Raw genomic sequence first — 26,305 nt, 5'->3', positions numbered from 1 at the left:
ACAGGAAAACAGCTGCTTGCCTGGTAGTCAACAAATATGCTGAAGAAAAATTGCTCCCTTCTAGAAGAACGAGGCTCCGTAGGAACCCGTTCTTATTGCTTTATATACTAAGCAAATAAAATATAGTAAGTGACCGGCTGACAGATACGCTTTACTGTAAAGTTAATGGATCAACCCTGCGAGGAACGTCAGCGCCACATAACAATGTCAGGGAAAGTACATTAAATCACAAACAAAAATGATTTTGGTGCTTATCCTGATTTTAGGTCAAAAAAGTGAAATCAACTCATTCATCACAGAAATGATCCCTTGTAATGCGTCCATGTTTAGCTTAATTTGGCACCTCTGGCCAGCTGCCCTACTAGCACCAAAAATATTATTCCTCACCCAGCAGGTGATAAATAATAACATCACTCGTGACTAATATCGCATATTTCTCAACTTGACTAATGGAGAAAACTTGGAAACCTGCAGAACAAGTGTGTGATAATTGTGAGAGCGGTGCTGCTTTTAAGGGAAGAAATCCACAGGAAAGGAAGCGTTCACCCGTCGTCCAGCTGATCCTAAGAGGGCTCATTAAACGCCTCTCCGATACCTATTTGTACAGCGGAGGTGATCTCTTCTCCACAAGACTGAGCCTTAACTGTCTGCAAGAACACTTCGTCCTCTTCAACTGTGGTTGGAGCTCGATAAACTTTTCTGCAGGAACATTTTAACAGTTCTACGTATTAAAAATGCAAAGCGGCACGCCCCTGAGGGCCTTATTTCACTCGTTTATGTCCTTTAGAAGGAATGGATCAGCTATATTTTTTTTGCTAAGATACTGCTAAGATAAGATACTGATGTATATTGATTTTATCTTTTTTTATAAAGGGGGAACTTTTCTCTTTGTGGAGAGTGACATTCCGGCTCTGGCATGCCAAGATAAGGAGGCATATTCGTTGTGCAATGCTCCTCTGGGAAATTTAATATGCAAATTGTATTTTCAGAGAGGAAGAGCACTTAAACTGTAAAGCGCCACCTGTTGGAAGCAGCAATCCTACAAGTTGTCACTTTACACAAGAGGAATGTTACCCCTTAGATCTCAGTCCAGAGCCTCTCGCCAAGCCAAATCAGTTCTCATACTCATACTGACGAAGGGCAACACCTCGAAACACTGTCTGCAAATTGAGATTCTGATTTGGCTTTTGTCCTAAAACACATTTCAAGGCTCCTTAAAGGGTCAATAGTGACTTGTAAGATTGCCGCTTCCAACAGGTGGCACTATAGAGTTCAAGTCCTGAAGAGGCCATTTGCATATCATTTTATGCATAATTTTCAGAGGCCAACATTTTATGCTTGTATTTCTTTGCATGAAGTCAGAATAGCCTCCCAGAGCTGCTGTTTTGATGTGAACTGCCTCCCACCCTCATAGATCTTATGCTTGATACTCCTACTACGGTTGAGGTCAGGTGAAGATTGTGGCCACACCATGAGTTTATCTCCTTTTATGCCCATAGCAGCCAATGACTCAGAGGTTTTCTTTGCAGCATGAGAGGGTGCATTGTCATGCATGAAGAGGATTTTGCTCCTGAAGACATGTTTCTGCTTTTTAGACCATGGAAGAAAGTTGTCAGTCAGAAACTCTATATACTTTGCAGAGGTCATTTTCACACCTTCAGGAACATTAAAGCGTCCTACCAGCTGTTTCCCTGTGATTCTGGCCCAAAATGTGATTCCTCCACCTCCTTGCTGACGTTGCAGCCTTGTTGGGACATGGTGGCAATCCACCAACCATCCACTGCTCCATCCATCTGGACCATCCAGGGTTGCTTGACACTCATCAGTAAACAAGACTATTTGGAAATTAGTGTTCATGTATGTCTGGGCCCACTTTAACCATTTCTGCTTGTGAACACTGTTTAGGGGTGGCCGAATAGTAGGTTTATGCACCACAGCAAGCCTTTGAAGGATCCTACACCTTGAGGTTCGAGGGACTTCAGAGGCACCAGCAGCTTCAAAAAACTATTTTCTGCTTTTTAATGGTATTTTGGCAGCTGCTCTCTTAATCCCATGAATTTGTCTGGCAGAAACCTTACTCATTATGCCTTTATCTGCATGAACTCTGTCTGTGCTCTGTTTCAGACACAAATCTCTTCACAGTATGTTGACCACTCTTAAGTTTTCGTGGAATATCTAATGTTTTCATACCTTGTCCAAGGCATTGCACTATTTAATGCTTTTCAGCAGCAGAGAGATCCCTTTTAGTTCCCATATTACTTGAAACCTGTGGCCTGCTTAATAATGTGGAACATAATTTTTAAGTAGTTTTCCTTTAATTAGAATCACCTGGAAAACTAATTATCACGTGTTTAAGATTGATTTCAGTGATCCATTGAGCCCTGAGACACAATACAATCCATGAGTTTATTTGAAAAACAAAACAATTAAATCTTTATGACACTTAAATCCAATTTGCATAATAATTTGGAACACAGTGTATATACAAGTCCGTCAGTGCTCATTTACTGGTCTGTACACAGGCTGACGAATATTGATGAGAAACAGAACAATCGTTAAGGAGATCCTTCTGACTCATTGTCGGCATCATATTCCCTTGTAAGGTGCTTACCGGACACATAAGTGGATGGGAGATATGTATCACAAAGGTGGCTGTCCTCTGTGATATAAACCTGGAGTAATGCTGTAGTACACATAGTACTAAGAGGGGTTAATCATCTACATTAGGGCCAGGTCTTACTGTATCTGAAGAGTTAAGGTACTGTCACATTAAGCAACTTACCAACGAGAACGACAGTGATCCATGACGTTGCAGCGTCCTGGATAGCAATCTCGTTGTGTTTGACCCGCAGCAGCGATCAGGATCCTGCTGTGACATCGCTGGTCGTAGCTGAAAGTCCGGAACTTTATTTGGTCGTCAGGTCAACATGATTCGTCATGTTTAACAGCAAAAGCAACGATGCCCGCAATGGTTTTCCATGGAGCGAACAACCAGCGAGAACGATAAGTACGTCACTGGATCGCTCCTGCATCGCTCAGCTGTTGCCGGTGTTTGACGTCTCCTAGCGACCTAAACAGCGACGCTGCAGCGATCGGCTCGTTGTCTATATCGCTGCAGCGTCGCTAAATGTGACGGTACCTTTAGGGCGGGACAGCTGCTCACCATATCTCCACCTCAGGGTGTGGTTTACATGGTAAAATAGGACCTGTTCATCTCACACAAGGTTCTGTGTATAGAGGTGTGCAGACCTCCTGGATTGTGTGGCTTTGCTAAAGGACTAAGAAACTGGACTCTTAGTCAAGTGGGAGAACCCGCACTATTGTATGGATGGTTTACTTTATGTTTCACTTTGTGCCAGACAAGGGCTGTATTTAAGCTTTTCTGAGGAGTGAAATAAACCAACTGGACTTTTAAATAGAAACAGTTCCTGTGATACCAAGTGAATAGCATTGTTACACCCTGTTTATTCAGAACAATGTCCTGCTGCTGTTTTTTTTGCTGCCAGAAAAGATTCAATCACCTAACAAACAAGTGTTTTATTTGTTTGCTTATTGATTTCTGACATGTTTACATAAGGCACTAGTAAGGAACTAGCATTCTTCTCACTGATCGGCCCATCCAAGTGATCCATATTCCTGTCTGACAATCTGAGATGACAAACGAAAAGTGTTCTCACCAGAACACAAAGAATCAGCCCATTGTGAGGCTCAGTGGCCAGAGTGATAACTATAAGATTTCAGGATATTTAAAAAAAAAAAAAAAAATGTTACTATGGAAATTTAAAGAAAAAAAAAATCTTAAAATTGTGTTTAACTTGCTGCAACAGGTCATTTTCTGAACACACATTCCATTTAACTCCTTCCTGACAGATGTAAAAGTACATCATAATTTGCGTCCCAGAATATGGAATGGGCTTGAAAGCGGAGTCTGCACTATACTAGGAAAATGACAGCTGTTTTGCATATGCGACATCTTATTTTAGCAGCAGCAACCAAAGAAAGCTCCAATCACTGCTGTTTACTTAAATGCCGCTGTCAATCTCTAATAGCATTTATATAGCGCGTACGCCCATTAGCCCCCCAAAGCGGTCGTGAACAAATCGATGGATTGTCATGGCAACCAGGGCTCGGTTGACAGCCCCAAGGTTGCCATCTTTGCCCCCCTGTGAAGCCCAGCCTGTGGATGAGCTTCATAGATGAACATCATGTTAACTGATCACTGCAAAATAAATATATAAAAAAAAATAAAACAAATAAGAAAAAACTACTACACAAGTTTGGTATTGCTGTAATTGTACCGACATGAAGAATCATACTGCCAGGTCATTTTTACAGCACAAAAAAAGTCGTAAAAAATTGTGGCATTGTAAGACTTTTTATTTTTTTGCAATTTTACCACAGTTAGAAATTTATACCCTTTCTTCAGTACATTGAATGGTAAAAAAAAAAAAAAAAAAAAAAAAATCAACCCACATGTGGCTATGTCAATGGAAAAATGAAAAAGTTATAGGTCTTGGAAGGAAGGGAGGAAAAAATAAAAGTTCAAAAAAAATGAAAAATCACAGTAATTAAAGGGATTTGCAGGACTGAAAAAAAAAATCTACCGTACATATTTTTCTGGAAACAGTGCCAACAATGGATTGGATCTGCCATAGCTGGCTAGCTGCTTTTGCTTGAATGATGAGCTGCAGTACCAGCTTCAGTCTGTGGACAGATGTGGTGCTGTTTCCAGAACAAAAAAAGTTTATTTTGACAGACTCTTTACAACCTTTTTAAATGAATGTGTGCCATTGACTTAACTTCATACTGATGTCTTTAAAAGGCAATATGCTCAGATCAGAGGTGGGGGAGGAAAGGGTGTATACCTTAGGCCATATTTATTTAGCTCCCCAGATAACATTTTAAGTTGATTTTGAGTGTTTGGTTACTCTGTAGATCTAACACCTTATTTTACTGCTCATAACTTGACAAATGATAAGTCAATGTTGTTTGCTGATAGCATAATGGCCCCCTAGGTCAAAAGGTAAGCTACTTCTGACCTGTGTGACATGGACACTTCTCAAGCAACCAACCTTTGCTTACTTTAAGACATGAGGAATGTAAGTCAATATCCTCAGGGTTATATCCGAGCTAGGAATGGAGTACAGTAATACATTATGCTATGAATCGTGAGTCTTGGGATCGGAGACATTCATTATTCTACTCATTTTATCCAATTGTAAGCCACCCAACATCACAAATGCTCTTTCTAAAGATGCCGTAAATAAACAACCAAAAGAAAAATGATTACAAAACAACTAATAGCAAGTGTGGAAATAAGCCGATCATTGAGGGTCCAGGATCTCTATACCGCTAATAACTAAATTCTATTGCCAGGGAAAGTCATATCTAACCATATATTTTTGCTGTAGGAGAAATGTTGTATTAGACTCTGTTCACATTCCATTTGTCTGTTCCAATATTTTGGAGCAAATTTCTGGAGCAAAATAGTGATGCATAAAATGTATCATTTAGCCAATTATGTGGCTCAATTTAAAATCCTGTCTGGGCTAACCTTAGGGTGTCTGAAAAATGGAAAGCAACTTCTGCAACTTTTACAAAATAGTAACATGGCGTCTGCTAGGCCTTTACCATCTTGGCAGCATCCACCGTACGTGTAGAGATATGCCCGCTTACTGTATGGCGTGGGCACAGGATCAGGTGTTACACAGCCAGCCCCCAAGAGTAAAATCACCAATGGTCAAAGAAACATTGGGGGGTGAGCTGCTTTCAACAGCTTTTCAACTTTCCAGTGAGGTGATCGATTGTTGCGTTGGTAGCCTGGGGGGGAGCTGTCTACTGAAGACTCCTTGGTCTGCCATTAGTACACCTATGAAGGTCTACTAACAATCATAAAAAGAGCAAGAGTCATGTTCTCCCCTGTAGTTTTTGTCATGTTGGAATTAGATTGGACTGGAGCGGCGCTGGAAACTGGGAAAGACCGCAATCGGTATCTCACTCGCAGTATTGTACATACATATCTAGACAGATTTAGGGAACAAAATGTTTTTGTAGAAGTGCTTCTTTAATACAAGTGGCACAATTGAAAAAAATTATTAAAAAAAAGATATAATTTGTAGTGATGAGTGAGTATACTCGTTGCTTGGGTTTTCCCCAGCACGCTCAGGTGGTCTCCGAGTATTTGTGACTGCTCGGAGATTTAGTTTTCTTCACCTCAGCTGCATGATTTACAGCTACTAGCCAGGCTGAGTACATGTGGGGGTTGCCTGGTTCCTATGGAATCCCCACATGTACTCAGCCTGGCTAGTAGCTGTAAATCATTCAGCTGCCACGATGAAAACTTAATCTCCGAACACTAACAAATACTCGGAGATCACCTGAGCGTGCTGGGGAAAACCCGAGCAACGAGTATACTCTCTCATCACTAATAATTTGCTTTAGTCATAAGAATAATTGTCGAAACCAACAAAAAATAGAAAAAGTAAAAACAAAGCAGCTGTGTCTGAAAGGATAAAGTTCAAGACGAAAAAAGAAAAACAAATCGTGGAAAAAAAGAGCAAGGCCTATGATCACAAAAAAAATGTTGCAAAACGCTTTAAAAAAATCTTCTAAATTGCTTCAAAAAATGAAAAACTCCAAAAACTCCTCCCAAAAAAGCAGTTCAAGAAGCAGTTTCCACTTGAAAAGCTGGTCGTTTTGGAAAGCCTCAAAGATGTGTCCAGATATCCGTATAGTCCCTGCCTTACTATTGCCAACTTAAAAAAAAAAAAAAAAAAAAAAAAGTCGAAGGTATCAGAGTTCGGGAACAGGCATGAGAAAAAGCCCAAAAGTAGTTGTGTTATTTTTACTTAACCAGATTATGGCTACACTTCCATCTTTGGGATGCTAATCTGTTACAGGGACTAATCACCTTGTAAACACGCAGATTTTCTGAGTTCTTGCTGGTTAAACCCTGAAAACAGTAGTTCTACCAAGTCTTGCTGCCTGATGTATAACACTATAATCCCTGGAGTGTGATGCAAATGACCTCTCCTTTGTTCCTGTCCTGTCAAGATCTGAAGCCATTATTTGCTACATCTCTAGAGGTCTGGGGCAAGGGATTTGGGGAAGATCAAAAAGAAGGAAGTGTAGTCCTCATGCATTTGTTTTCCATTTATTATAATGCCGGTAAGAGTTCAGTTCTATGAATACAAAGGATTATCTATTGCATGTATTGTAGACAGCCAAATTCTGTTACAGTAATATGCCAATTCTCATGGTAGATTTCTAAAAAATTCATAGTTTGAAAATCCTAGGGCAATGTCGGGCCCTTGGATAATCTTAAAGAAGAGCCGGCAGAACTGTCCCGGTCGTGATCTTCGAAATAGTTCTGTTCGATCCTTCGGCAAAAGGCGACGAGGTTGCTGTAGTTTTTCACCTTTTCGCGGAGTTCATCGTTAGTCAGCTGAGTGGTGAGGATTGTGAACAGATGTCCGAATACCAGAGCATCCAGCTCAGTGGGTCTACGAGAGTTGGACAAGAAACAGATCAGTGCAGTGCTCAAGTCAAAACCATCTGTGATTTCTCCTAATGAGGGAAAAGCATGGAAAATAAATTCAGAAAAGGTTTCCTTCCAGATTAACTCCTTTGATGACTCGGGGTACATTAGCCCGTTCCCCAAACAAGGTGTTAAAATGGAGATACCATACTTATCACTCCCCAGGGCATCAATTTGTTTTTTTTTTGTTTTGTTTTGTTTTTTTTTTGGGGGGGGGGGTTACATTTTGAAATTAATTTAAAATTCCCATACGTTTCGACGCTCAAAATGGGAACCATGGATGGAAGAGAGAATTTTTGCTTCTGTAGCTGAAAACACATTAGACTTTGGTTGTCCAATCTTACAGACTTAGGAGGAAACCGCCTTAAATCTAAACCATATCAAGTGTTCAGCCGCCCTTCATTCCTCGGATGTCAGGTAAAAAAGGATTGAATCTCGACATACCCGATCTTTTGTTCCCAAGGGAACCACTTATCCCTGCTAAAAACATTCCCGCCTGCCCGAGTGTGCACGTGTACGGATGAAATCAGGTGACCGACAGTTTTTGAATTCCCCCCCCCCCCCACTTTTTAAATGCTTAAAAAGTGACCCAGATGAAAAAAAAAAACCTAATACCAATTTCTGATAAGAGATTTTTGTAACCAGTAAATCAAGTGTGTGGGTCCCGTAATACTTCACAATGTACAATTATTGTCTATTTACTTCTGTGCACTACAATCACCCGCCAAGAGTAGTCACAAATGACACAACCAGCTCTGCTACATCTGCATCGTAACATTTCTCAACACATGGTTATTGGGCTATTTCACCACTTTTAATTAAGATTTGTTGCAGCCATTGCCGATAAGTTTGCACTAGGCATTTTTGCTGCTTTTTTATGCGTGTTTATTAAATTTTCAGCTGCATTTTACAGTACCAGCAAAGTCTATGCGCACAGCTTGTTTTTTTGTCATCAGTATTTTGTGCGCATGTTTTTTTGCACATTAGGAGCATGTCCCTTCTTTCAGCGCTTTTCAACCATTGAAATGAATGGGTGGTGAAAAAAAACTCCTAAAAAACGCAGCAAACAGGCAGGTATCAGGTTTTGCTGCACTTTTTGTGCCAAAACCTGATTCTATAGAATAGGACGTTTTTATCCCAACACGAAACTTAATCAGTATGCACAAGACGCAAATCTAGCATGCCAAAACCGCACCAAAACATCATAAGAAAAACATGCTGAAAACAACGTCTAGTGTGAACTCACCCTAAATGTCATCTGTGAGATTAAAAAGGCGCCCAAGAAACTATGTTACAGAGGTAAGACCTGAACACCGGCAATAAACAGGACTGTGGCCGTAGAAACAAACTAATTCTCATAATTGTCTATTTTATTTTTATTTTGCACAGAGAATTCAATGTACAGGTCAGCTATATATATCAAAAAATAAATAAATACAACCGTTTTATTAAAGCTGGCTATTAATCAAGACAATGTTGTAACTGCTTCAACACCAATGTAGTGTAATACACAGGCCCGGGAGCCAGAGGCTTGTGCTTTTTTGGCTTCCATGGATGGTAGAATAAGTATCATGACGTGTTTCTAGTAAATATGTCAGCATTTAGTGCAGACAACACAAGTTTATCATGTAAACCACTGACAGCCATGTATACACATACAGGACTCGTACCAATAAGCAAGGGTGCATGGATTATACCGCCACATATGGTGATACCGGATGGGAGTCTCAGCCCCCTGTCCTCGGCCTGACCAGTAGTGTGACAAGTGACAACTGTTTCTCGCCCTTTCCGCTGGTGGGACAAGCTACATGAGTCACCTGGCCTTTTGCAATGTCCCCCACAGCTCTGGTGCATAAGAAAGGAGAAGCACATCAAACACTTACAGACTCTTCTGCACTTTTCATGGGTCTCACATTCCTACCAAGTGAGAATGGGAACTACATAGCGGTGGCAGTCAGATCCATTTCTGTTGTGTAAATGTCTAAACAAATGGTAATAAACCTCACAGGAAAAAAAAAATCAAAGGGGAGAAGAGATTCTGTGAATGGCACCACTTCCACTTGACAGCCATGAATGCTGTGACCTTGTCACCCAAGCAGATGTCACCAGTGATGCCTGCAGGTAACCCCGGCCCTCTGCAGGGGTATAACCGGGCATGCTTTCATCGCCAATCTGCCCAGTTCTACTTCAATATGGAAGTCTATAATATGTAAATATATATTTATTCTAGAACCACTTAATTACATGGAAACAATATTATATTTTTTATTTATTAAAGGGATTGTCGAAACAGAATATATTTATTATTACCGTATATTTATTAAATGGCCGGCTATTCACCTGGACGGCCACCATATAGTACCATCCATGAAGGGATAGCACCATGTAATATCATGGAGTCTCAGGAGCCAAATAAATCAGATAACCATCTCCCTATGTTTAAGGTGTTGTACAAGGCTCCATTTACACTATATACAAATTATTACATAGTTACATAATTAACACGGTTGGAAAAAAAGAAAATGTCCATCAGGTTCAACAGAGAGTTGGGACAAGACAAAGGGAAGGGGCACCATGCATGACAACAATGCACGATCCGGTCTGTCCAAGACCAGCTAATCTTTCCCTCCTGATTTTATTGATCCATTAGATGAAACATTTAGAAAAGAACTGTACACATTTACATATTTTTATTTTTTTTCTTCTAAAAGAAGCATTTAAGCCTTTTTTTTAAAACAATCATAGGTTTCCACTGTGACCAGCTCCTGAGGTAGACTATTCCATAGTTCTTATGGTAAAGACGACCTGGCTCCTCTGGAGATTCAACCTTTTTATCTCCAGAAGGAAGGAGTGCCTCCTTGTCTTTGGAGGGAGTTACACGTAATAGCCTTGAATCATACTTGTTGTATGGCCATTTATGTACTTGTACAAGATAATCATGTCTCTCTTTAGAAGTCTCTTCTTAAGACTAAATTAACTTACCATAGTTATTTTAATCTTTGCTCATAACCAAGATTCTCAATGCCCCTCATCAGCTTTGTGGCTCCTCCTTTATACTTTATCTCCGGGGCATCCTTTCTATGATCTGGTGCCCAGAACTGAACTGCATATCCCAGACGAGGTTGCACTAAAGCTTTGTAAAATGGTAGTATTACGTCTCTGTCTTCCGAGTCCATGCCCCTTATAATAGATGACAATATCCTGCTGGCCTTAGAAGCAGCTGATTGACATTGCATGCTGTTATTTAGCTTGTGATCTAGGCCCAGATTCTTCTCCACAAGGGACTCTCCTAGTTTTACTCCCTGAAGAATATATGATTAGTGCCCAAGTGCATAATTTTACAGTTCCCGGTATTGGACCACATCTGCCTCATGTATGCCCAAACACTCGTTTATCCGATCAGCCTATTACTTATGAGCATCTAACATAGACTGCACTACACTACTTAGATCAGTCAATCAGAACTTGTTTATTGGCTTTTCTGCACCGACCGATAATAACCAATGGTAACAGAATGGTCGCTCCGACCCCGCACAGCATCATGTTATCGGCACCACATGCCCTGTATATATGGGCATTTATATGGGGGATGTGCTGCCTGCAACAATGATTTTTATGCTTGCATAAATTATCTTTTTTTCTTGATCATCAGGTGCACCAGCATGTTTACACGGGTGGAACAAGCATTTTTACACCGATATTAGCTTGTCTAAGTAATGCAACCCTTAAAGTCTATCTTCCCAGCTTTCCTATAGATTGGCGCTCAGATTTATAATCCAACCTTGTTTAACCCCTTCATGACCAGGGGATTTTTCGTTTTTCCGTGTTCGTTTTTCACTCCCCTCCTTCCCAGAGCCATAACTTTTTTATTTTTCCGTCAATTTGGCCATGTGAGGGCTTATTTTTTGCGGGACGAGTTGTACTTTTGAACGACATCATTGGTTTTAGCATGTAGTGTACTAGAAAACGGGAAAAAAATTCCAAGTGCGGTGAAATTGCAAAAAAAGTGCAATCCCACACTTGCTTTTTGTTTGGCTTTTTTGCTAGGTTCACTAAATGCTAAAACTGACCTGCCATTATGATTCTCCAGATCATTACGAGTTAGTAGACACCAAACATGACTAGGTTATTTTTTATCTAAGTGGTGAAAAAAAATTCCAAACTTTGCTAAAAAAAAAAAAAAAAAAAAAAAAAAAAAATTGCGCCATTTTCCGATACTCGTAGCGTCTCCATTTTTCGTGATCTGGGGTCGGTTGAGGGCTTATTTTTTGCGTGCCAAGATGACGTTTTTAATGATAGCATTTCGGTGCAGATACGTTCTTTTGATCGCCCGTTATTGCATTTTAATGCAATGTCGCGGCGACCAAAAAAACGTAATTCTGGCGTTTCAAATTTTTTTCCCGCTACGCTGTTTAGCGATCAGGTTAATACTTTTTTTTAATTGATAGATCGGGCGATTCTGAGCGCGGCGATACCAAATATGCGTAGATTTGATATTTTTTTTATTGATTTATTTTGATTGGGGCGAAAGGGGAGTGATTTAAACTTTTATGTTTTTTTTATTTTTTTCACATTTTTTTAAACTTTTTTTTTTTTACTTTTGCCATGCTTCAATAGCCTCCATGAGAGGCTAGAAGCAGGCATAGCACGATCGGCTCTGCTACATAGCAGCGATCTGCTGATCGCTGCTATGTAGCAGAATTGCACGTGTGCTGTGAGCGCCGACCACAGGGTGGCGCTCACAGCGACGGGCAATCAGTAACCATAGAGGTCTCAAGGACCTCTATGGTTACCATTCACAAGCATCGCCGACCCCCGATCATGTGACGGGGGTCGGCGATGACGTCATTTCCGGCCGCCCGGCCGGAAGCGGTAGTTAAATGCCGCTGTCTGCGTTTGACAGCGGCATTTAACTAGTTAATAGGTGCGGGCAGATCGCGATTCTGCCCGCGCCTATTACGGGCACATGTCAGCTGTTCAAAATAGCTGACATGTCCCGGCTTTGGTGCGGGCTCACCGCGGAGCCCTGCATCAAAGCAGGGGAGCCGGCATCGGACGGTATAGTACGTCCGATGCCGGTAAGGGGTTAAGAAATCAGCCAGAAAATACCCAGTGCGGGTTACTACTAGAGTAAAAAAAAAAAAAATTTAACAAATTGCAGGACCCTAGTCCAGTGCCATGTTGTTGGTCTGTGACCAGTGGACCATAGCACTTCCAGCCTCCTAGTACCTGTGCCATACCAGCACTTCTTCTGATTAGTAGGCCCCACAGAGACATGACCTTGTAGGCGCCTGCTACTCAGAACAGGAACTGGAAATGCCACAGGTAGTAAGAAGTTTGCACGGCTCTAGTCTATGGACTGCATAGGTGGTCACAGGACCACGGCCCGACAATCTTTTTTGCTAAACTACATTAAAAAAAACGGTTTTCCTTTCACAAGTCTAAGAAAGCTAAATAATAACACATATACAGATGATTTTCTTCTACTTAGAGGAAAATGGACCTTGAGGGAATCACACACGGTAAATTAAAAAAAAAAAAAGAATGGAGCAAAACCCAAGGTGATGGCCATTGTAGCTATACGTTGGCTTACATCTTATGCAGAATGGTACCTGACATTTGGTTCCTTTTTCATATTTGTAGACGTTTTGATCTATCCACCCCCAGAATGATTCGGCTATATTCTCTCTGTTATATTACCATGAATGGGAGTAAGGGAATCCTACACATGAGCCACTTGTTACCCCTTTATGGAAAATCCAACCTGTTCCCCATCATTCTATTTAGGTTTAACCATAATGCATGACGACACATGTCCAATAAATTCTTGGAAAAATGGAGATAATGAAACCGACTTTCTAACTTTGTGCTAAATTGATCGATGGGATGAATACCATGGGAATAGTTCCCTCTTGATGAGTTTAGAGTTGAATCGCTGCCATATGGCCGGCACTATATAACCGGCTTAATGGAATGAGGAGATAAGGTAGGATCATCAAGATGTATTGCAATGGCCTAATATGAAGAGTTTTCATTCTAGTCTAATGGCAGCTTATACTTCGGAATTGTGTTTTAATTTACAATGAGACATTGTCTGAGCCAATGGTGGAGTCTGCAAGGATACAACGAATGATGTGCACAAACGGGAAGAACTGTACATAAGGCACATATGTGAATACATCGTACTGCTACTATACGAAATACTAGCCCTTTGTATTACCGCCAATTCCTAATTGAGGCTCTAACTGTGTAGTAACATCACTCCGGGTGGAGAAATCTTATGATGCCGTTACAAGAGTTGATAACGAGTGTTCATAGGAAATTCCCAATTATCGACTGTGTATAGATGATGACGATAACACACAGAACGAGCAAAGTGCCCCGTCAGCAGTTGATCAGATTCGTTTATGATACCCCAAAAAAAAAAAATAATAGTTATCTCATCCTTAGCCTCATCATTGTTTATCTGCCTATGTAAACAAGTCGATAAACAAGTGTTGAAGGCTTGTGTGTTGTTGCTCGAAGCTCGTTAATGGTGCATGGATGGGCCAAAATTGTCAAATCTACGTGCACCAAAAACAATGCAGTTTGAAAATGGAGCAGCACCTTCCCAAACACAATAGTGTGGTGAATCCTGAGATTTTTGCATCCTTTCATACTTCATACTGAGGGATCCTGTGGTACATGGGGCAGTGGCACAGCGGAAGCTTCATACAAGGACGTAGTGTTCTCCGCACTTCTGACCCAGGGGAGCGGATTTCTTCAACCAGCAGACAATACAGTGACAGATGAGGTCCTTTGTGTCTTTGATTTTTCAGTTCTTTCAGTAATCTAGTAATCATCTTTTATTGTTTGCTTTTTTATTTATTTTTCCTAGCAAATGCTAATAAAACGGAAGGTACAGATCTCAATATTGCCTTTAATAAAATCTGCCATCACTTATGTGTATCCATGTGTTTTTGCCTCCAGTGGAAACAAAAGGGGTAAAGAAAGGAAAACGAAATAACATACCATCAGACCAATATTTAGCATACCTACCCCATTAAAGTATTGGCCACCATCATCGGATATCTATGGCAAGATTTAGTCTATGAGGGGTGATAACGAAAGACAATCTCTGTGTTCCTGCTCCATAGAGGTATAGGAACCTTACAGAAGGTCACCCCTATGATGCCAAGGCAGGGAACTGCACCCTCGTGGGTGACTCTATCCTGTCCGTCTATTACATGGACGGCTGCTCATCCAAATGGCTCCACGTAATACAATACTTCTAATCAGCTAATCTGTAGAGTAAATTTTTCTAAGGGTTTGTCTTCAGGAAACCTAAGGGTACCGTCACACAGTGCAATTTTGATCGCTACGACGGCACGATTCGTGACGTTCGAGCGATATAGTTACGAGATCGCAATGTCTGACACGTTCCTGCGATCAGGGACCCCGCTGAGAATCGTACGTCGTAGCAGATCGTTTGAAACTTTCTTTCGTCGTCTAGTGTCCCGCTGTGGCGGCATGATTGCATGGTGTAACATATATCGTATACGATGTGCGCATAGTAACCAACGGCTTCTACATCGCACATACGTCATGAAATTATCGCTCCAGCGTCGTAGATTGCAAAGTGTGACAGCAGTCTACGACGCTGGAGCGATATTGTTACGACGCTGGAGCGTCACGGATCGTACCGTCGTAGCGATGAAAATTGCACTGTGTGACGGTACCCTAAGGGTTGAGGTCCTCCATGAAAGTTTGTTACAAAAAAAATGTGCAAACCAAGAAATAAGTGATAGACTGTTACATATGTTGGACTATTAAAAGTCAGATGAAAGTAAAGTTATTTTATTAACAAAAATACTTACTGCTTATTGAAGAAATATGGCTGGGTTCCTAACCTTTGTGAAAGGGCCTGGCAACACTGATCGACATCTTCATAGACCTGAAAAAAGGCAACCTAAAGCTGTATGACCGCTACGTACATTTCTGGCATATCAAAATAGAATGTTCTAAATGTATTTGAGATCTGGGTGCCAGTGGGATCCACATCTATATCAAGAACTTGTCCTGACAGGACCCTGATAGTGGAGAGGGGGTCAGAGATACCATTTATTTGTACTGGGAATACTGGGAATTCCAACCTCCTCTCCACTGACCGCTACATGCAACAAAGCCCCGTTCGATGCAGGTCACATTGGTGGGATCTGAATGTACTATATAAATATGGGATATCCTGTATGAGATGAGAATACCTCTTTAGGCTTCGGTGTATCTTTTTATTTAATCAATAATTCTCCTTCCTTTCCATGACAACCCTGTACCCCGATCTAATTCTGAATATAAAATTTTTGCAATTTAGGGATGCGGTTTTTGTGTGGGCGAAGGTAGGAAAATTAAGTATATAACGTATTTATGAATAAAACAGGATTCTATATATGGATTATAAAATCGCTTCTAATATGCCTCGAAGAATTAAAATTTGAAAGTCCAATTAATATGATTGTGGTGGAGAGGCACAAGCTTTTCTTTCTGAAACCTGGGACCAAAAAATTAGAGACACAGTAGAAATGTTAATGTAAGATAAAATCTTCGTATATGTAGACGGATTCTGTGTCTTCCTTATATGATCACTTGCAGCCTGGATCATTTACCATCCATTTCTAAAACTTGCTAGGATTCGTCAGGATTTGTATAGGTGACGTTTTCTCATTTCCTACCACACAGCTGCAAAATACTTGAGATGCCTTCAAATCTCAGAGTCAATTGTAAAGTAGGAAGAAGATTACAATTGGAAATGCTCAATATTTTCCTATACACAGACCCAAGTTAAAAAACGATACAATGGATTAGTTGAGAACCCAAAGAATCATGTGTCTTCCATTCTCCCTGGAGATCAGATTTCTGCCAGAAGGAATTGAATGGGGTGGCAGGTTGCCGGTGCGACCTGATGCTCAATTTAAAATCCATAGCATTGAAAATACATAGATATTGGAGCGTTGCAGTGACATAAACTAGAATGGCGCAGTAGAGTGCATGCGCGACTTGACACCTCCTAAAATGCCTCCTGGCTTTGGGAGAACCAGAGAACGACAAACACAGGCTTCCTGTTCTGCAGATCTGTGGGGGTCAAAGTAATGGAACCCACAAAGATCTAAAAGTGGTTAAACCCACACTAACCTAAGACTTCTTACAACTCCTCCTGGAGGCATTCTTGCAACTAGGAAAGAACCAGGGGAAACCGGCAGACACAAGTCTCATGGTCTATGGAGGTTCCAGTAGTGGAGAAGAATGAAGGTGAAGAATATCCTGATGGTAACTGGTATATAATAATGTCAAGCCCACTCTTTGCTTGGAATAATACACGTGGCTTGAAATATAAACTAAAATGTACAGACACATATAGGCATACTGACCTGATCCAGGTTCTTTCCAGCCCATCCGATTGCTTTCATTTTTCTCTTAATTTCCCATTTCTTTTGAAGAACTAAAATATTTTTGAGGGGCCACGAGTACGGCGAGCTATACCGGGGCTGCGTTATCTGCAGTGCGAGAGAACCCATAAAAGCGGGCACTAAAAATATTTATACAGCATGGTCTGTAGCTTAAAAAGCAGAAATTCTCCTATAGAAACGCATAACTTGCGGAGGGAAATCTCTCTTTAAACATTACTTCTTATAAATATATAGAAAATAGCTAACAGCTATATTAAAATTTGCCAGATGTATTGCAAAATGTATGTGCCAGCAGAAAAAAAAATACATTGTATCAACTAATGGTATAAAACCTCAATGTTTCATTTATGAGAAGGGACCTACGATTGTGAGCAAAAGTGTTTTCTCATTAAAATTTAACCAAGATAAATGCTTCGGAGTCACTCACCTCCTCGAGTGTAGCTTCATCACACCACTGAATATACAACTGCAAGGAAAGAAATGATAATGTACAAAGATCAAAACCAAGAGGGGAGAAATCTGCATTTATAGGGACACGGGGCTTTCTTTGTCTTCCAAATACTAAGACACCCTTCTCCACATACATAATACATGCATGTACTCAACATGGAGGAAGAGCTATACAAATATGTGAGGTTTCATATCAAAATGACAGCATGAGCATCCACAAGGGGACGGAGCAAGTGTGGGTTTATGGCATATTTTATATATGGCATACTATATACGTTATATATATATATTTACCCATTAAGTAATTTTCTAGCAGTTTTGTTATTGGACTATTTATATCCTGTGCTCTTTTATCTGGCGTTTTGGACTGCAAAGTTCTGGATTATAGGACTTTCACAATATACACTGCTCAAAAAAAATAAAGGGAACACTAAAATCCCATATCCTAGATATCACTGAATGAAATATTCCAGTTGTAAATCTTTATTCATTACATAGTGGAATGTGTTGAGAATAAAAACTAAAAATTATCAACGTAAATCACAACTAATATCCCACGGAGGTCTGGAGTGGAATGATGCTCAAAATCAAAGTGGAAAATGAAGTTACAGGCCGATCCAACTTCAGTGGAAATGCCTCAAGACAAGGAAATGATGCTCAGTAGTGTGTGTGGCCTCCACGTGTCTGTATGATCTCCTTACAACGCTTGGGCATACTCCTGATGAGGCAGCGGATAGTCTCCTAAGGGATCTCCTCCCAGACCTGGACTAAATCTTCATATGTGAAGAGCACAGGGCGTCAGTGGCGAATTTTCCAATTCTGGTGTTCTGTTGCAAATGCCAAGCATCCTGCACAGTGTTGTGCTGTGAACACAACTCCCATCTGTGGACGTTGGGCACTCAGACAATCCTCATGGAGTCAGTTTCTAACCGTGTGTGCAGACACATGCACATTTGTGGCCTGCTGGAGGTCATTTTGCAGGGCTCTAGCAGTGCTCCTCCTGTTCCTCCTCGCACAAAGGCTGAGGTGGCGGTCCTGCTGCTGGGTTGTTGCCCTTCTATGGCCCCCTCCACATCTCCTGGCCTGTCTCCTGGTAGCGCCTCCAGCCTCTGGACACTACGCTGACGGACACAGCAAACCTTCTTGCCACAGCTCGCATTGATGTGCCATCCTGGATGAGCTGCACTACCTGAGCCACTTGTGTGGGTTGTAGAGTCCTTCTCATGCTACCACGAGTGTGAAAGCACAACCAACATTTAAAATAGACCAAAAACATCAGCCAGAAAGCATTGGTACTGAGATGTGGTCTCTGGTCCCCACCTGCAGAACCACTCCTTTATTGAGGGTGTCTTGATAATTGCCAATAATTTCCATCTATTGTCTATTCCATTTGCACAACAGCATGTGAAATTGATAGTCAGTGTTGCTTCCTAAGTGGACAGTTTGATTTCACAGAAGTTTGATTTACTTGGGGTTATATTCTGTTGTTTAAGTGTTCCCTTTATTTATTTGAACAGTGTACATAGAAGGCACTTCAGTTCAGTAGTATTTTAATTCTTGTTGTTGTTGTTGGGGGGGCCTGTTCATTTTTTGTAACAATCCTGAAATTTCTTATTTCTTAGAAATCACAATATTGATACAAATGGTGGCATTTGAAATTTAATTTTGCAGTATTCGGGGGTCATCTACTCTTTAGACCAAGCTAGCAAAAGAACCGATGATCAGTTTGGAACCTTCAGACAAGTTATAGTGACTTGTGCTGCGATGAAGTTAAACTGCACAATTAATAGTGGTGGGTGGAAAGAAAACTAATTGCTGCACGCTGCGCCTACATTACAGATTATACAGCGGTGCAGTGTGTATGTGTACAGCCATGATGGCTGAGTGAGGTGTCGGGGACGAGCGTTTTGTCATTTCCAGCAGAGTGAGAATAACATGTGGAATTGCTTCATTCCTGGACTATGATCGGCTTCAGAATCGGAGACCTGTCCGTTTTATGAATCATCCTAATCTGAATCCCAGCGGGTGGAGGTGGGAGACAATTATAGCCAGTGTACATACATAGGTACATACAGTGCTCAGAGACTGAAGAGGAACATCCTGCAAACACAGAAGTCCGCGAGTCTGCAGTGGAGAATTTAGTATACATGTGGACTATTGATCCACGCTGAAACAGATGACGGACGATACAAAAACCATCGCAAATACATGAAAAACACAAGGTGGCTAATACACTGATCAATCCTTAGAGGAACATTTCCAGTAACTGGCTCTGATCTTTTTGGTGCCCAACCTAGCAATAAGAATTTTGGCGAGCCAAATCCCCATGTGCATTGGTACCATCTACACGGAATTTTATTTAGCTCTACCTTAAAACATCAAATTAAAGGGATTGTCCATGTTTTAAAAAAAATTGAATAAATGTAAAAATATATGTTAAATACAGTATATATACCGTATTTATATACGATACATTTTTTCGTCTTTTTTTTTGACATAGCGCCACTTTTAGTCCTTAGGTTGTGTCTGGTATTACAGCCCATATCTGTGACCATTTCTAATGGATGTGAATGGTAGTAGTAATAGAAATAACAAGCAGACCCTTGGTATATGGTATATACATAGAATGTGCAATACATTTCTGAAAGGTGGAGGAGGGAACTTCGACCAAATGGCTCTTGCCTTTTTATTTTGGCCATAGAAAAACGAAGGGTGAAATCGAACTGACTCTTATGGGTAACTGCCCCATGCTGCCCTTACACTAATTTGATAAATGTCTCTAGTTAAAGAGAATCTGACACCAGGTTCCTGATGCGCTATTTGTAAAGTGCTGCAGAATTTAGTGGCGCGACATAAATAACATCATTATTATTATTATTATTATTATTATTATTAAAACCCAGATTCTAATGCTGCATCATTTCCTGGGCTTCTTGCTGTACTTTTGATTAATCACAGCTATATCTGCTGCAGTTCTGCTCTGCCCCTCCATGATGAACTCCTGCTATATAGTCCTGGATATTCAGGAGCTACGGCGATCCCCATTCCCCACCACTGATTAGCAGCTTAATGCCAGTACGTGCAGCACGCATACAGCTGTCAATCACATAGAGGGCCCAAAGAGAAAACTACAGCAAGGAGCCCAGTAAGTGACACATTGCTGGAATTTGGGTCTTTGCCCCTATTTTATGTTGCCCTCAGACTGGGAACCATAAACCTGGTGACAAATTCTCTTGAAGTTCGAATTAAGCTTACAAAATGTTAGTGACCATATTAACATTGGTCCAAAAACTTAAAAAAAAAAATGTTGCAAATATGTACCGGCTACACATAGGTGCCGATCCGATCACTGGGCAATCTGTGGTTGGAAAATGAACGTGAAATCTGCTTCAGTCAATTAGTTCATATATGGAGAGGTGACCTTTTTTGCCCAATTTTATAAAGATGGCTAAAAAGAACATAGCAAGAAATAAATTCTTTAAAAGGGAATCTGTCACCTCATTTAACCCCCAAACTGATTCCTTGTGTAAGTGATAAGAACACAAATGAATCCAGAACTTTAGAAAACACAAAAGCGGTTCCGCTACAGCGCTACAGAGAAACCCACTGTAGAAGTGAGGAGTCTGCAAGTGCTCAGGGCGGGGCAGAGCACTTAAACTGCCACAGGTCCCAACTCTGTAGGTATTGGATTCACTTGTGATCTTATCACCTAAACACACACACACACACACACGAACCTGGTTGGGGGTAGTAGAATGGGCTCAGGTTCACTTTAATATTAGTAGAAAGTAAAGAACACAAACTAAAAAAAAACAAAACAGACAGCTACAGTCGCACGATGGCGTAACATACCGTACCTCTGCTGTCAGAAGCATATTATTAACAAGTTCCATGTACGCTTTCATCTCTGCCTTCTGGACTTCATCTAAGCCGTCACTGAGTGAATGGCCCTACGTGAGGAAAAGCAATTGTTATCGCCAGGTCTTCTGTTTGCAAAAAATATATATACAAAGACTTTGCCAACATAATAAGGTCAAATCAAAACCTGGAGAGGGTCAGAAGCTACCAAGTGCAGGGAAATCATGGAAATATCAGATCAAAAGTGTCTTCAGTACCATCAGAGGACGGGGGAATAGAAGCCGATCATGAATAAGGAGTTGGTGAGCGCGCTCCTCCACCCTGAATCCAGCCCAGATTTCGTAACCTCAAGGTCCAGCAGCAACAAAAATGGTTATATCAGGAATATGCAAATATTATTATCCCAATACAGCCCATAATAACCCTGCAGAGCTTAACCACAGGAGTCGCCAACGGAATCCAGGCGCTGTTTATGGTTTGGGGAAAACGTTCCCATTCACATTACATTATTAGCTACCCACATAATCGCCAAGTTCACCTTTTATAATATGTATATGGCTAACACAGGGCTGCTATACTATAGGTCAACTGCTAGAAAGACCCTTGATTTCCTTTCAATAATCCCAATAGGAAACAGTACAGTTGGGCCCCGCTTATGGTGAACAGAGAAAAACAATATGCACAGATAGTGTATCTACGGTAACCATCGGTGACCATACATAGCGGTCAGCGACCGGGAAGAGGAGAAAGCCGCTACCATAAACCTCTGAGCATCTTATCTCATTCAGAAAGAAAAGGAGCAGTCCGGATGATGCCATACACATGGGCTTCTGGTCCTGTCCATATCGACAGGCTGGGATGGCTCATATGCATGGGGGCCTTTAGACGATAGTTAATGAAGGGACACTTAACCTATAACAACGCTGATTCACTTCTTGTTCCAATTCTTACCTTGGCTTTCACAAATTGAACTATTGGTCCCAGTTCAGATACTACTTGATTCCCAACATGGATGAAAGGAACTTTACCTGTAGAAAATAAAAAATGTTTCATGTAATCACTAGAACACTGAACAAGAAATATATAAAAGACTCACGTGGGGACCTGGACAAACAGATTAGGGCATTTTCATCTTAAAGAATGAAATCTACTATATAAAGCTGAATGTGTGTGTGTGTGTGTGTGTGTGTGTGTGTGTGTGTGTGTGTGTGTGTGTGTGTGTGTGTGTGTGTGTGTGTGTGTGTGTGTGTGTGTCTGTGTGTGTCTGTGTGTGTGTCCGGGATTGGCATCTGCACCGTCGCAGCTACAGCCACAAAATTTTGCACAGTCACACGTCTGGACCCCGAGAGCGTCATAGGCTATGTTGTGAGGCGAAATTTTAACCCCGCGCGTTCCAATTCACCAAACAATTTTGCCCCTATCTACATAATGGGGAAAAAAGTGAAAGGAAAAGTGTTGGAAGCGTTGCAGCTACAGCCACAAAATTTTGCACAGTCACACGTCTGGACCCTGAGAGCGTCATAGGCTATGTTGTGAGGTGAAATTTTAACTCCGTGCTTTCCAATTCACCAAACAATTTTGCCCCTATCTACATAATGGGGAAAAAAGTGAAAGGAAAAGTGTTGGAGGCAAATTGACAGCTGCCAGATGTGAACAAGGGGGACTTAAAGAATGAGAGCGATGGCGCCAAAGAGTATATACCGTACAGTTGCTAAGGTGGGGCCCCGACATGAGATACTCACCACACATGGGGATATGAACACACACACAAAATGCGCCACACACTACCACATGCTTGAACACATATACCACCCTCAGCACACATTTCACCACACATACACCAACCTCGCCACATAAAAGTCGAAACACAAAAGTCGCCGCTCAAAACTCGCAGCGCGCAAAACTCGCCACATGCAAAAACTAGGCTCACGCAAAACTCGCCACAAGTGCAAAACTCACCTCATGAAAAACTCGCCACACGCAAAATTTGCACACGCGGAAAAATTGCCACATGCACAAAATTTGCAACACATGCAAAAGTTGCCTCACACAAAACTTGCACATACTCAAAAGGCACCAGACAAAACTCACCACGCGCAAAACTCGCCATGCGCAAAACTTGCTGCACACAACTTGCTACACTAACCTGTTACATGCAACTCGACACACAAAAAGTTGCTACACGCATGTTGCCACACAAAACTCATCTCACAAAAGTTGCTACATGCATGTCGCCACACGCAACTCAACACACACAACTTGACAAACGAAACTCGCCCTAAAACACACACAAGTCTGGTATTAGCCTTCAAAAATAAAAATCTGATTAATAAGCAAACTACAAGAGCAACAAATGTACCATATAGGAAATACAGCAGCTGTCAGTCACATGACCTCTCTATTATGTGTATGTGTGAGCTAATATATACTGCCAGGGGGAGGGCTTCCTGTTGGCTGGGGATTTATCAGGCTGCCAATTTATCTTACAAATACTGAGGTAAAAATACTGAGCAAATAACGTGTTAACGAGGTCTAATACAGGAGATCACACAGGTATATACTATATACAGGGGAGATGACACACAGATATATACTATATACAGGAGAGATAACACACAGGTATATACTATATAGAGGAGGAGATGACATACAGGTACATACTATATACAGGAAGAGATGACATACAGGTATATACTAAATACAGGAGGAGATGACACACAGGTATATACAGGAGCAGATTACCTACAGGTATATACTATATGAGGTGAACAAGGGGGACTTAAAGAATGAGAGCGATGGCGCAAAAGAGTATATACCGATCAGTTGCTAAGGTGGGGCCCCAACATGAGATACTCACCACACATGGGGATATGAACACACACACAAAATGCGCCACACACTACCACGTGCTTGAACACATATACCACCCTTAGCACACATTTCACCACACATACACACCAACCTCGTCACATAAAAGTCGAAACACAAAAGTCGCCGCTCAAAACTCGCCACATGCAAAAACTAGGCTCACGCAAAACTCGCCACAAGTGCAAAACTCACCTCATGGAAAACTCGCCACACGCAAAACTTGGCACACGCGGAAAAATTTCCACATGCACAAAATTTGCAACACATGCAAAAGTTGCCTCACACAAAACTTGCACATACTCAAAAGGCACCAGACATAAAACTCACCACGTGCAAAACTCGCCATGCGCAAAACTTGCTGCACACAACTTGCTACACTAACCTGTCACATGCACCTCGACACACAAAAAGTTGCTACACGCATGTCGCCACACAAAACTCATCCCACAAAAGTCGCTACATGCATGTCGCCACACGCAACTCAACACACACAACTTGACAAACGAAACTCGCCCTAAAACACACACAAGTCTGGTATTAGCCTTCAAAAATAAAAATCTGATTAATAAGCAGACAAACTACAAGAGCAACAAATGTACCATATAGGAAATACGGCAGCTGTCAGTCACATGACCTGTATATTATGTGTATGTGTGAGCTAATATATACTGCCAGGGGGAGGGCTTCCTGTTGGCTGGGGATTTATCAGGCTGCCAATTTAGCTTACAAACACTGAGGTAAAAATACTGAGCAAATAACGTGTGAACGAGGTCTAATACAGGAGGAGATGACACACAGGTATATACTATATACAGGGGAGATGACACACAGATATATACTATATATAGGAGGAGATGACATACAGGTATATGCTATATACAGGAGGAGATGACATACAGGTATATGCTATATATAGAAGATGACATACAGGTATATACTATATACAGGAGATGACACGGATATATACTATATACAGGGGAGATGACACACAGGTATATACTATATACAGGAGATGACATACAGGTATATACTATATATAAGAGGAGATGACATACAGGTATATGCTATATACAGGGGAGATGACATACAGCTATATACTATAGTATATATATATATAGCTATAGTATAGTATAGTATAGAGGAGTGAGGGAAAATAGTGGAGTGATCAGAAAATGACAGATGTGAGGTCGAAATGACAAGTGTTAGGGGGGAATGAGAGGAGTGAGGAGGAAAATAAGGCGTGAGGGGGAAAATAAGGAGTGAGGGGGAAAATAAGGAGTGAGGGGGAAAATAAGGAGTGAGGGGGAAAATAAGGAGTGAGGGGGAAAATAAGGAGTGAGGGGGAAAATAAGGTGTGAGGGAGAAAATGAGAGGTGTGAGGGGGAAAATGAAAGATGTGATTGGGAAAATGAGAGGCGTGATGGGAAAATAAGAGAAGTGTGGTGCTATAACTAACCACAGATATTTACTATGCCCAGGCAACGCCGGGCTCTTCAGCTAGTATATATATATATATATATATATATATACACACACTATAGTATATAGCTGTATATACTATATATATATATATATATATATATATATATATATATATATATATATATATATATATATATATATATATACTAGCTGAAGAGCCCGGCGTTGCCTGGGCATAGTAAATATCTGTGGTTAGTTATGGCACCTCACTTCTCTTATTTTCCCATCACGCCTCTCATTTTCCCAATATATATATATTTATTTATTACACACACACACACACACACAGTACTGACCAAAAGTTTGGACACACCTTCTCATTTAAGGATTTTTCTGTATTTTCATGACTATCAAAATTGTACATTCACACTGAAGGCATCACAACTATGAATTAACACATGTGGAATTACATACTTAACAAAAAAGTGTGAAACAACTGAAAATGTCTGATATTCTAGGTTCTTCAAAGTAGCCACCTTTTGCTTTGATGACTGTTTTGCACACTCTTGGCATTCTCTTGATGAGCTTCAAGAGGTAGTCACCGGGAATGGTCTTCCAACAATCTTGAAGGAGTTCCCAGAGATGCTTAGCACTTGTTGGCCCTTTTGCCTTCACTCTGTGGTCCAGCTCACCCCAAACCATCTTGATTGGGTTCAGGTCTGGTGAC

The 26,305-nt window shown here is 41.0% G+C and overlaps 1 protein-coding gene across 1 annotated transcript in view; it reads right to left on the bottom strand.

Annotated features, from left to right (window-relative positions):
* Positions 1 to 7,137: 7,137 nt before the first annotated feature.
* Positions 7,138 to 26,305, bottom strand: part of MTX2 (metaxin 2) — a 79,092-nt gene continuing 59,924 nt past the window's right edge. Inside the window, exons 5-10 of the mRNA XM_069733199.1 lie at positions 22,240 to 22,316; positions 21,288 to 21,380; positions 17,408 to 17,446; positions 16,942 to 17,067; positions 15,394 to 15,470; positions 7,138 to 7,502 (exon numbers count right to left, since the gene is read on the bottom strand). Coding sequence (XP_069589300.1) covers positions 7,292 to 7,502; positions 15,394 to 15,470; positions 16,942 to 17,067; positions 17,408 to 17,446; positions 21,288 to 21,380; positions 22,240 to 22,316 — 623 coding nt within the window. The 3' untranslated portion in view covers positions 7,138 to 7,291. The remainder of the gene's footprint in view (positions 7,503 to 15,393; positions 15,471 to 16,941; positions 17,068 to 17,407; positions 17,447 to 21,287; positions 21,381 to 22,239; positions 22,317 to 26,305) is intronic.

Source organism: Ranitomeya imitator, chromosome 7 (assembly GCF_032444005.1).
Source record: "Ranitomeya imitator isolate aRanImi1 chromosome 7, aRanImi1.pri, whole genome shotgun sequence".
In the NCBI taxonomy this organism is placed as follows: Eukaryota; Metazoa; Chordata; class Amphibia; order Anura; family Dendrobatidae; genus Ranitomeya; species Ranitomeya imitator.
The sequence above is the reverse complement of the archived record's forward strand: the minus strand, read 5'-3'. Positions and strand labels throughout refer to the sequence as shown.